The following is a 12,942-nucleotide window of genomic DNA, read 5'->3' on the forward strand; positions in this document are numbered from 1 at the left end:
TATGGATTGTGATAAGAGATGTGAGAACCCCCAATAAAAGTACTTAATTTAAAAAAATAAAAAATAAATAAATGATTGGGGGGAAAAAAAGCAGCCTCTTCTCAGCCATACTGCAGACAAATGCCCAGAAGGCCCTCCACTCTGCCAGTAAGCCTCAGTCCGTTAGGTGCTCAGTTCTAGTTCCGTGGACTAGCAAACTTCGCTCCCCAGGCAAATGCCAGGACAGCCCCAGCTTCGTAAGATGTCCTGTCTGAAGCATTGATCTTTTTGGCTCAGTGGGCAGGGAAGTGTCCCCCACTCTGTCTTGTCCTCTTGATTCTCCTGCCTCTGTTCCCATCTTGCCTCTGCTATCTCTTTGTCATAACGTCCCCTTCACATCTCTCTTGTCTCCTGGATCAAGGAGATTAGTGTGCAGAGATCTTTGGGTCCAAAGGCTGTACTTCACTCTTGTCTCTTCTTTCTCGATGGTAGCGAGATCATCCCTCATTGTTGCCTCCAGGCTGGCCCATTTTAAGCCTAGCAGAATGGCTAAATGATTTTAAACTGACTAATCCCCTTGTTATGGTTCTACATTATCTTATTTGCATTTCATTTCACAAGGGTGTCATGTACTTTGTTTATATTGTTAACAAGCTATCTAATCTCTTTGAAAGGCCACAAACACCTCACATTTGCGTAGTCTCAGTCAGTTGGTGGGAGTTGCAGCAACTGGAGCTTAAGTAGCTCACTGCACCACAGTGAAGTTCAGCATTGAGAAATTGTTTTCCACATTGTACTTTGACTTCTACTAGATTTTGTTGGTTTCATAAAATAGTAGGATAGATATAAATGAATTTCAGTGCATAATCAAGTTTTTAACCCCCGCCCCTCAAAAAAAATCAGTTAGTTTATCAAGCAGAATTTGCTAGCTTATTGATCCTGTTCCAGTGTAATTTTTGGTGAGTGCACTGAAAACATTTTTGCCGAATGGGTTTCTTCTGCGGATGTGCACTTTCCGTGTATGGCTGCTGTGCAGGTTGCAGTGCGGTTGGGCCTGTTGGGATGGAGAGTGCGCCAGCATGTCCTCTTCATGTGCTCGCTTTTATGTGTTCATGCCTTTTATTGCTATCACATTCCTGGATCAATTTTGTTGTTAATTTCTCTCTCTTAATCCTCGCTTTATTACTAGCCACACTCTCTTTCGTCGAAGGGTTTCGGTTGCTTGGGTTTTATTCACCAAAAGTTATAGGTTGGGGATACTTTATGCCCTTACAATAATATTCGTATGTGTGTTTTTACATTAAAATTAATCATAATAGTAGTATTTTTAATCACTGTTAAAACATGCTCCACTCCTGCTGTTGTTAAGCATTAAGACGTCCAGCTGTGCTAGTAGGTCTTCCATCGTGGCTGTCCTTTCTTGCAGGATGAAGACGAGCTGGATTCCCACACCATGGTGAAGACAAGCTCGGGAAGTGTGGGCACGATGCGGGCCACGAGCACCTTGAGCGAAGGGGCCCAGACCATGATTGAACACAACAGCACCATGCTGGAGTCGGACTTGGGCACGATGGTTATCAACAGCGAGGATGAGGAAGAAGAAGATGGAACTATGAAAAGTATGTAGCCTTAATTCCACTAAACCCTTTGTGTTCTATTTGGAAAACACAGAAACCAGGATAGACCAGTTGTGGAAAGTGTTGTTCCTTGGCTTTCACAGTTTAAGAAGATATATACTTAGACACATATATGTATGTGTATGTACATATGGCAGAAATAAACTTTTAAAATATCTTAATACAGCAACCCCCAACAAATCTTTTACTCACAGTTATAGAACTTTACCTTTTCTTTCTTTTTTTAAAATTCAAAGACCATTTTATTGGGGACTCTTACAACTCTTATAACAATCCGTACATCAAATATATCAAGCATATTTGTACATATGTTACCATGATTCTTTTCTTTCTTTTTTAAAAAATCATTCTATTGAGAGCTCTTACAATGCTTGTTATAATCCATACATCAATTGTATCAGGCATATTTGTACATATGTTGCCATTATTCTCTTCTAGACAGTTACTTTCTATTGAGCCCTTGGTATCAGCTCCTCTTTTTTCTCTCCCCATCCTCCCTGGTAACCCCTTGATAAATTATAAATTATTATTATTTTCATATTTTACCCCAACCGCTGTTTCCCTTCCACCATGGTTTCTGTTGTTCATCCTCCTGGAGGGATGTGTGTGTGTGGTGTGTGGTGTGTGTGTGTGTGTGTATGTGTCGATCATTGGGATTGGCTCCCACTTCCTGCCCTCCTGTCCCCACTGTCCCCCTCCCTCCCACTATCACTGTTCCTATTCCTAGAGCTTTCCTTTTCTCTATTGAAGGCCCAACTCATCATTTAATGTGTAAAACATTTTAGAGCAAGAAAGGCAGTGTTCTTAATGTTTACTTTTCCAATTAAAAAAGTGAACCTAAAATACTGCTTCAATAAATTCAACGTAATACTGTTTCATGTGGTCTAAATGGTTGGTTAACTCCCAGTGACAAGGCAAAGGGAGGCATAAGGGCTGAGGGAGGAACAAGAGAAACCCTGGAAAGAATGTCAAGGCTACACCATACAAGGGGCTTCCAAAAGCTCATGGGAAAATTCCATTATCTTTCAATCCCATTTTCCCATGAATTTTTGGAAGCCCTTTCACGCCAGTGCTTATTTACCACTGCTCCTTACCATGTGTACGGTGCTGCACCAGGGGTGTGCAGGGGCTCAGAGGATAGCTGAGGTCTTCTTTGACCTCCACTGCGTATAGGAGGGATGTCTTAGACTAGCACTTCTTCTTTTAATCACTTTTTAAGATATTGCCGTGATAAAAGGTTTTGTGGTTTCACCGATACATTATCACTTCTTCATACCTACTGACCTGTCTTTTCTGTATACCGTCCAAGTGCTAGGTGTCATTTCAAAGTGCTGCTTTTAAATGGCACAAATGCAGAAATACACAACTTGTTCTGTCAGAGAAGGATCCCTGGTGACCTAGGGGGGTTACACATTAGGTTGCTAACTACAGGGTTAGAAGTTTGAAACCACCAGCCCACTCAGTGGGAGAAAGAGGAAGCTTTCCACTCCTATGAAAATTCAAAGCCTGGGAAACCCAAAGAGGCAGATTCCATTCTGTCCTATCAGGCTGCTAAGAGTTGAATTGACTTGATATATTGAGACTATTGTAGAGCCTAGACTTTTGTGAAATTCAAATAATTTGCTGATGCTGTAAGATGAGTCTAAGAATTTCTTTTGGCGACTCTTCTCGTGTTGCTGCCTCTCCTCCATCCACTCCCCACCCCCCATTAGGCTTAGGTCCTGTTTCAGAGCTTCAAGTCACTTGACCCCCTGCTTGGCTTTCTTCATACATCCAAGTGTATAGCTCTTATGGTTGTGCACGTTGAAAAGAGAGGGTCAGGAGGCACAAAATGCAAACTAGATCCTGTGTGGTTAATCCTGACAGTGTTATGAATTTGGGCATGTCGCATCCCTGGTGGGTCTTCTGGACCTCTGCTCTAGAAAGCAGCCTCAACTTGGGCTCCCAGAAATTCTTGGCTTGGTTTTAGATGAGTATGGGCATCTGTAAGGGGTCCCCCCAACTGAAAAGTCATGGCTGTATGGCCTTTAAAGCCAGCCCTCTTTTGGGTATAAGCCAGATGTCCTGTAGATAAAAAAAAAACACTCAGTGATAAGACAGTTGCAGGTAATTTCCCATAAGCATGGAGCCTCATTTTGTCCACAAACATATCTGCTTCTTTCAGTCAAGCTTTGTGACTCGAAGTAGACCACAAAGAATATCACGGAGAGCTTGATTGTATTGCTCATGAACCCCGAAGAAGTTATCATCGAATCTCAGTATATATAATAGTAGTTTCAAAAAATGTGTCCATAAAAATGAGGAGCTTATACCAAGGGCTCAAGTAGAAAGCAAATGTTTGAGAATGATGATGGCAATAAATGTGCAAATGTGCTGGACACGATGGATGTATGGATGGATTGTGAGAAGCGTTGTACAAGCCCCCAATAAAATGAATTTTTTAAATGTACAGTAGAGTTCAGTTCATGTAGTGTGTTCTAATTTGAAGAAGAGATAGGGGTTGATAATTTATCAATCATCATGCTTTAAAGTTACAGTGTGGGTGCACACATATTTTGAGCACTCACTTTTAGCTTCGACCATGGAGAAACCATTCAGGATACTTAGGCTCACATTGTATGTCCCCAGTGTAATTTTTATTTTCAGTCACAGATTTCACCGAAAGCTCATTTTTAGGATGAACACATTGTGGTTTATATGATTGTGACTGTTTTATGTGCTTCAGCAGGTTTGAAGTCCCATGAGCCAACTTTCCATTTAAGTTTCTGTAATTTTGATGCCATCCTTCGATGTTCCCCAAAACCTAATCATGTGATACCAGTGTAACCCCCAGGGACTGCCATACTATAGTAAGCAATTGCAAAGAACTTGAAGAGGCTATTGCTGCATACCTTGCTTTTCCTGAAACCACAGTTATTTTGAGTTTTGTATTTTTTACCTCATGGTAGAAATCTCCTTTAATATTTAGATTAGTTGAGTTAAGCTCTCAGTTCACAACTCATCGGTCGAAGCCTCCTTTGCTAATGTGTCTTTAGCATTTTTGTTGCCTATGTGTATTATAGCAATATGTTAGTTTTGCTTTTCTAGACTTTCTGAGAGGTTACATTGTGTGCCGAAGAATCTGATTTTCATCTTCTTTTCCACTGGAGTTTCAAATGAAATGCCTGATTTAACATTCTTGTCAATTTAAATTACTGTAGGTTTAACTTTTCTCTTCTGTTCCTTTATCCATGAAGTAAAGATTACAGACCCGTTTTCCTTTCCCATGAAACAGGTGGTGATCTGACTATAGGAAGCAAAAGTATTAAAAATTGTTTTGAAGTAGAGAAAAATGGCACTAAGTATTTAAAACATTTGATCTGTTCATAGGGGGTCAGGCACGAACTCCGAGAACACGTCGAAAGCATGAGCCTCTCAAAGCCTGTTTTCCTCAGTGAAAGTCTATCTGTCACTTGCTCACCCCCACTCTTCCCTCTCTGTTCTCTCGGGGACCTCCGTATGACCTATGCTAGGTCCAGGCTCACCTGGTAGCTGAGGTCTTTCACACTCCAGTGCCAACCAATGTGTGCGCGTCTGTCTCCACGTGTTCCTTCCGTGTTATGCTGACCCTCACATCTTATTCTTCTGTGTGATCTTCCAGATGGCCCACTGCCAGTTAGACTTAGGGACAGTTGACCATGGCAAGAAGTAGGTTGGTTATAAGGCAATCAGTGTTTGGGACTTTTTATTTTGAGGGAGTAGATTGGGACCAGGTCAGGAATAGATCGGCATCACATTGGTGAGGTGGTGGGGTGACGGGTGTCATTGCGGGTGAATTGAGAAGAGCAGTGGCCTCAGCAGATAGACTGCCGGGCGGCCTTTGGCCTTGTCTGCTCCGCCCTGCTCAGGTAGCCCTGTCTCTCGGGTAGGACTTTCTGGTTTAGAGAACCAGAGCATTCGAGGTGCCCCAAAGGGAAACTCTCCCTGGTGGGCTTTCTGAGAAAGTGCTGCACACTCCAGCCTGGTTATTCGGTTTGTGTGTGTGCGGTGTCTCCGCACAGATGGGATGGTGAGGTGTGCCTTGCTAAGAGTGCTGTGTAACTCCCCTCTGCCACATAATAGTCAATGCTCTTGGAATATTGATTCATGAATGAAATCAAGTGCAGTATAGGGAGAGTCAAATTTTACTACAAGTATTGCCTTGTAGTAGGATTACAGATGCATGGCTCTGAGAGTCAAGGGAACCCTGAGATCCACTTCCTATCTTGAGAACTGTAAGCTATTACTTGGCGGTAAACGCCTTTTTGTATATTCTCCTATCCCTGCCTTTCACCTCACAGAACAGACTGTTGGAAAGTATGTTCCTTAAGATAGCCATTCAGTGAGGTTCTCTGCTGAATCTATAGAGAAGGTTCTATTGGGAAAATGCATATTTAACCTAGTTATACATTATTGAATAATGATATTATACATTATTAACTTATGAAATGCTCTGAAAATTCTATAGTAAGGAAACCTGCTTATTAAAAGTATATGATCCAGGCTTCCTTAACCTACCTTATCATGAAAAGCTGCTAATAAGGAGCATATCAGCTGTTAACATCCTATGTGAGCTCTGTCTATCAAGCACATTCCGGGCAGTGCTGGCACAGGCAGGCGCTCACTAGCCCCGCGCCATGGGTACACTCATCCTTGATTTCTCTCTGGAGCTTAGAGACCATGCTTCATCATTTCATCCACGCTCATATTTATAGAGCCTCTAGTCCAGCACCTCTCTCCTGGACCTCTGGACAAAACTCTGTGGGCTAACCTTGGCCTACATTTTCTACAACACGCTGTCTGTTCAGTGCCGAGTGAGAAAAATCTCACATCTGCTCAGATGAGAGTCTTCAGTCTGTCGGCCCTTAGCCCCATTGCCTTCCTATAGGACTGGGCTTCTCCTGCTACAAAGTGTCTCTCTCAGGCTGTCACGAAATCTCCTCCTGTCACCTCCCCTCACCTTTCAGTAGATGACCTTCTTTTTTGACACACCAGATAGACAGACAGACCATGAAAAACCTGAGAAGCAGTGTTTTACTGCCATTGAGCTGATTCTAACTCAGAGACTATACAGGGGAGGGTAGAACTGCCCCTGTGGTTTCCAAGACTACAAATCTTTACAGGAGCAGAAAGCCTCATCTTTCTTCTGCAGGGTCACTGGTGGATTTGAACTACTGATCTTGCAGTTAGCAGCCCAAAGTGGAAACCACTATGCCACCGCGGCTGCTTGAGAAGCTGTTTTAAACATGAGCTCTGGAATAAAAAGAGTGTCATCTAATGTCTCTTTTTTCCTTCATCCTCATTAAATTAATGTCAAGCTTTCTGATTTTTTCTGTCTTCTCAACACTTAAATGATTGCACCACCAGGAGAGCACCATTAATTGAAGACCTAGTATGGGCCCGACATTGTGCTGACCTTATTTAGTTGTCCCACTCCATTGCTGTTGAGTTCATTCCAGTGCACAGTGATGAGGAGGAGCTGTCCCACGGGGACAAGGCTGTAATCTTTACAGATGCACACAGCCACATCTTTCTTTCACAGAATGGCTGGTGGGTTTGAACCACTGATCTTTCAGTTAGCCCCCAATCCCTTGCCCATTGTGTCACCAGGGCTCCTTGTAGTCCTCATAAGGACCCTGTGAAATAGCATTTTCATGACTATTTGCCAATAATGAAGCTGAGACTGGGGACTGTTAAATGACTTGTGATTTGTAGCAAGTAAGTGGTGGAACTAGTATACAGACCCAGGCTTGATCCCAAATCCTTGGGCAGAAGTCTCAAACATCTGACAACCTGCTTTCAAAGGTGACCAATACCATTACAAGCTAGTGCAGGTTTGCTGAGGAGGAAATCATAACGGAATAGTGCCATATCAAGGATGGGATAAACTGGAGCCCATTCAGTGGAGAGGCTGTTGGAAGGGGAAGTATGGAGAAGCCATGTTGTATGAAGAATGCGCAGTGGAGGACCTGGTCGTGCTTCAGGCTTTATGTAAGTTAGTTATAATAGTCTGTCATAGCTCAATTGATCAGTTTTAAATACTGTTTTAAGTAGTTTTCATTAAGCACGCATTTGTAAAGTTTCTTTGTATATGCCTAAACTTACCGAGATTTTAAAAGTGTATGTCACAGTTTATCGCTTCATTTTATAGAACACCTGTGTACACTTTCACCTCATTAGTAAGAGAAAACAAATGAGATTTGTGCTTTATATTTTTAGGAGTTGGACCTAGAATCAGAGGCTAGATAGAATTAAAAGTGTTAGAACAGATACCATGGAGGGGGAACTGACCATGGCATGTTCCCACACCCTAGCACAGCTCGTATCCCTTGGCAGTATGGTAAGGGTAAGAACTGCCCTGAACACCCACTTTTCATGTCCTGCTGTCTGCTTAGAAACATCTCCTGTCCAACTCTGCCGCAGAGCCTTCCTCTCCGTCCTGCTCTCAGAATCCACTGCAGATACACATGAGATGCTTTTTCTCACTAAGGTGTGACATGCCTAGTAACTCTTGATGTTCAGGAAGTATGTGTGTGTGTATCCCCACCCCCACCCCAGTCCCACCTGCACTCTCAAATTATAAAGCCTTGAGCCAAAGGGATAAGTTCATTAAAGATGGAATTTCATGTGTCCAGAAACAATTAACAAGGGTGGGAGAGTGTGTAGGGGGAGCATTTACCCTGTTCTCTGTACCTCACCTTTAAAAACAACCAACTCTCTGTGCTTCCCTTAATCATGCACCACATGCAATAAAGATGGAAATGGTAATCACCCTGTCCGTCTTCTGGTTGGGTTCTGTGCCCATAGTATTACTGGGCAATTAGAAACCTTTTTGTCCACTATGGAAGCTTTCTTTTACTTCAGCTGAAGTACTCGGCATCTGGATAAGGTGTCGCGGCCCTGTAAGTAGGTGGTCTTGGGTATGGTATGTTGAATGAAGTAGGATGTGGACCGACTCTGTTGCTGTATGAATTTTGGCTGTAGGAGACTTCCTCCACTAGGATGAAGTATAATTGATGTTGTTGTTGTTAGACACCGCTGAGTCAATTAGTGCAATCAAGTGAACACTGCCCAGGCCTGGGCCATCCTCACAATTGTTGCCATGTTGGAGCCAATTGTGGTAGCCACTGTGCCCAATTGATCTTGGTAACATTACTTACTATGATCTCCTCCACCAGACCCTGGGTCCTCTTGATAGGAATGCCCATGGAGTTTTCACCACCCTTCAATCTAAGGAGACTTCTGGTGGCCCTCCCTCCAAGGCCATTTGTTTATTCTTCTGGCAGTGCATTAGGCGGGGTTGTCTAGAGAAACAAAATCAGTGACATTCCTATGTATATAAGAAGAAGCTTTATATTAAGATATAACTTAATATCAAGAAAGCACCTCAACCCAGTCCAACTCAAGTCCATGGGTCTGATGCTAGCCAGAGTCCTTTTCAGCCTCCTGAAACTGAAGGTTGATGACACCAAAAGATGAAGCATCCGGGATCATAGGCCAGAGTTGCATGGATCCAATGTGGGTGGAAAAGTGGCAGGCCGAAGGCAGCTTCAGAGGTTGGCTCTCAAGAGTCAGCAGCCCACATGGCGCCACTCCTGGAGGCAGACAGAGAACCCCAGAAAGGATAAAGGTGAAGGACAAGAGAGAAATTCTCCCTGTCTCTCTTGTAATAAAGGCTACTCTCACAAAGAGGCACCATCAGGTTGCGCCCTGATTAATAGGTTGGACCCCACCACTTATATGTTCATACAAATTCAAGTTGACATAAAGGCTAACTACCACAGGCCGTCCATGATATAGTCCGTATTCTTCACCACAGTTCTTTGGTCTCCTGTGTTTATTGTCCAGCTTTCACATACACATGAGCGACTGAAAGTAGCATGACTTGGGCCAGGTACACTTTCGTTGTGTAACTGACATCTGTGGTCACCATCGAAAAGACGATTGCCTTTGATCTTCATCAGTAAGTGCTGCGTGTCCTCTTCATTTTCAACAAGCATCTTGTAGGTTGTTAATCAGTCGTCATCCAGTTCTGATGCTGAATTCCTCTTCATAAAGTCCAGCTTCCCAGCGTATTTGCTGAGCATGCAGATTGGATAGTTTGGTGAAAGGACTACACCCTGACACACAAGGTTGACTCTAAACCAGGCCGCATCCCCTTGCCCTGTTGTCACACGGCAGCCTCCACATGAGTACAGTGTACAGGTTCTGCATGCGCACAGTGTTCTGGAATCCCCACTCTTAACAAGGTTATTCATAGTTCTATTGATCCACACAGCCTGATGCCTTTGTGTAATCAGTGGACATAACGTAATAACTAAGCATAGGTAAACATGTATTGGTCTTCATACAAATAAGAACTTCTTTCTAGTCAATGCCTCAGAAGAAATAGCGCCTACAGACCCACGTAGGGGTGGGGCGGGGGCTGTTAGGCTACTCAGTTCTCTTCCAGGAGGCACTGCTTTTATTTAACGGAACTTCTCAAGCTTTTCTTTGGCTGCTTCCTTTTGTTCTGCCTTCAGTGGGGATGGAAAACAGCTGGGCTATTTTCTGTGCAAGAACCCTTCATATGTACTTGGATACTTAGGAAATTGTTCCTTAGACGTTTCTTTTCCTGGCCAAACAATTTCAGTCCCCTTAACCTTTGTGCAGGTATTATTTTCTAAGCTTTTAATCTTTTTTATGAATAGCCTTGGATCTTCTCCACATTGTCTGTGTCCTCCTTTGTTTGAAAGTACATCCTGATGAAGTTAAGAAAAAGCTGGATGTCAGTAGTTTCTGTGTTAACATCCTGGGTTTTATATGTAGTCACTATATGCTTGGCAACAAATTAAAGGGCAATCTTCCAAGACCATTAATCAGGTAGAACACCCACATCTTAAAAGTATTTTTAGAAGAACAAATTAGGTAATAGATGTAAATTTCTCAGATGTTATGATTTATTGTTACTTCATTCTGTACACATTTAGTATCGTTGCCATCCTTATTCTAAGAGATTTAAAATCAAGCAGATGCTATTTCAAGTATCTAAGAATTTTCTACTTATATGTACGTTTCCTTGAAGCCTTCACATTTGTAGCAGGCAGGTGCAAATGAGTGAATAGTTGTGGGTGGACTGCTAAAGTTATTATTACTTCCACACAATTTACTCTCCTGGAACATGTTTTGGAGGGGTCTGAAGGAGAGGAAACAACCTCTGTCTTTAAAATGCACATGCACAGAGGGAACGAGTGATGATTATTTATTCTTTATAGCTAATGGGTTTTTTATTCTACAAGCAAGTAGTTGAAAGAATGGGGCCAAAATTGAGGAACTAGATTATTTCCAACATTAAATTTATTACTAAAACAAAGTGTATTTTTTTATAAGCGTGGGTTTTTATTCAGGTGCCACTGGAGAAATTGATGTCAATTTTATGTGATTATTTTGTGTTTAAAGTATTTGCCATAGCAACCATATCACATACGACAGGGGTTACCATCTTGAGATTTCCTGCTTTACTCTTTTGTCGAAGGGCCCAGTATTTCAGCTTTTGAAAATAAGCATAATAATTGATAATAATAATGAAAGAGACATTGTCCGCTCTGCCCCACTTCTGTGAACATGCATCTACGAAGGGTGCGACTGCAGTGTGGGTGTGTGTTTCCTGTCGTGTGCTGGGATGGGATCGGGCAGTCGCAGGGGCTCCTTCACGTTAATGTGGACAACGAGCCTCAGAAACGAAAGATACATAACTGTACAGAATCCGTTCTTCTCATATGCCAAAGTTATACTCTAAATGTTCATGTGAGCTTTGCAATTAAGCAATAGGAAATATTTAGAAGTACAGCCACATACCACTTGAATAAAAACTATAACAATAATTTGACCTAACTTACCTTGTTTTAAAGTTATTTAAGAGGAAAATATAATGGAATAGACAGTCTTATGTAAGTTGTTTTTTTGTTTTACTGTCATTTGAACTCTTTGTAAGAATGTTTATTTCCAATTTAGGAATGGATCATTTTCAAAATTTAGTATGGAGCACCCTTCTGGCCTTTTCCTGGTCAGTCTGTCAAAGGCCCCCAATAGGTTTGAAATATGGTAATATACCACTGTACATAGGACCATGTTTCACGATTCAGATCAGGATAGTTCTGCAGTGAAACCGAAGATTACTGCTCCTCCTTCCTCTTTCCATGTCCTCCGCTCTGAACTATGTGAGGGGGGCTTCAAAAAGTTCATGGAAATGTTCCATGATCTTTTCATTGCCTTCTGTTTATGGATTTTTTTTTCAGCTCCCTCCTTAGGAACCAAGTTTAGCTTTGTGTGCCCCCCCAAATCAAAAGAATAGTGAGGGACAAGACTGAACTAATTTGTTTTCGTTCTCAACAAGAAACCCAGTGGTAGAGCCTTGTGCTGTGGTGGGGTTCCTGCCTCCCCCAGGGTTTCTCTCTGTGGGAATGTCTCTGGGAGTACTTTTGTCCTCCTGCTTTTGAATGATGACCAGCTCTACTGTTGTCAGGTTTCCCCTCTCTTCCGGCTGGCAGACAGACTGGGAGGAAACAAAAGGGTTGGTTATTGGTCCCTCTGTCAAGGAAAGTTTTCCTAGAAATCTGTATTTCATATGCCAAAATGATGTCACATGGCCACTCCTATCCATGAGCTGCTCCTTGCTACCCTAAATAAAGAGATAGGCAACTCTCTTACTGACAGACAGTAGGTCACTGAGGGCATCTGCTGAGGCCTGGGACAGAAGCCCCTGACTAGGAGTGGGCAGGAGCTAGCTCAAGACTGTCAAGGCTGGAAGAGTGAATGACTGGAGTCCAGTGAGTCTTTCCTTACTTCAGCCCTCCCTGGGGACTGGCCTGCCTCTTCCCTTTCTCTTGCATTTGCTTACTGTCCTGGGCTGTGACCTTTCTGTGTTACTGCAAACGAGACTATGGTCTGTCTCTTAGCTTTTCCCTTACTCTCCAGCTCATCTTCTTTTTTGTTGGGACGGTTTTGATCAATAGAGTTGCAGGCACTGTATTCTCGTAGGGAAAGACAACTCTTGAGCTTTTATGTTTCTCCGTCTCCTTCCCAGTGCACACTGCACTGTGATGCTCCTTCCCAGCAGGTATGAGTTAGTCTTCGACTTGCTCCTAGAATGCTTTTAGTGCATAATCTTGGGCAGAAAGGTCCAAACCAGTCGTTTTTTATTTATTTTGACTCTTTTATTTCAGCACCCGCCCCAAATTCCATTGTCATTGGAATTGATTCCAATTCAGTCACCTTATCTAGGGTTCCCGAGACTGTAAATCTTTTAGAGAACAGACAACCCCACCTG

The 12,942-nt window shown here is 42.6% G+C and overlaps 1 protein-coding gene across 2 annotated transcripts in view; it reads left to right on the forward strand.

The window, feature by feature from the left end:
• STK3 (serine/threonine kinase 3) overlaps positions 1 to 12,942 on the forward strand; it is a 290,300-nt gene that overhangs the window by 205,166 nt on the left and 72,192 nt on the right. For both annotated transcript variants that reach the window (XM_045286470.1, XM_045286473.1), the window contains one exon: positions 1,406 to 1,598. In XM_045286470.1, the coding sequence (XP_045142405.1) occupies positions 1,406 to 1,598 (193 nt within the window). The remainder of the gene's footprint in view (positions 1 to 1,405; positions 1,599 to 12,942) is intronic.

This window comes from Echinops telfairi, unplaced genomic scaffold, assembly GCF_000313985.2.
Source record: "Echinops telfairi isolate 266 unplaced genomic scaffold, ASM31398v2 ScPeMD7_1;HRSCAF=3_0, whole genome shotgun sequence".
NCBI lineage: Eukaryota > Metazoa > Chordata > Mammalia > Afrosoricida > Tenrecidae > Echinops > Echinops telfairi.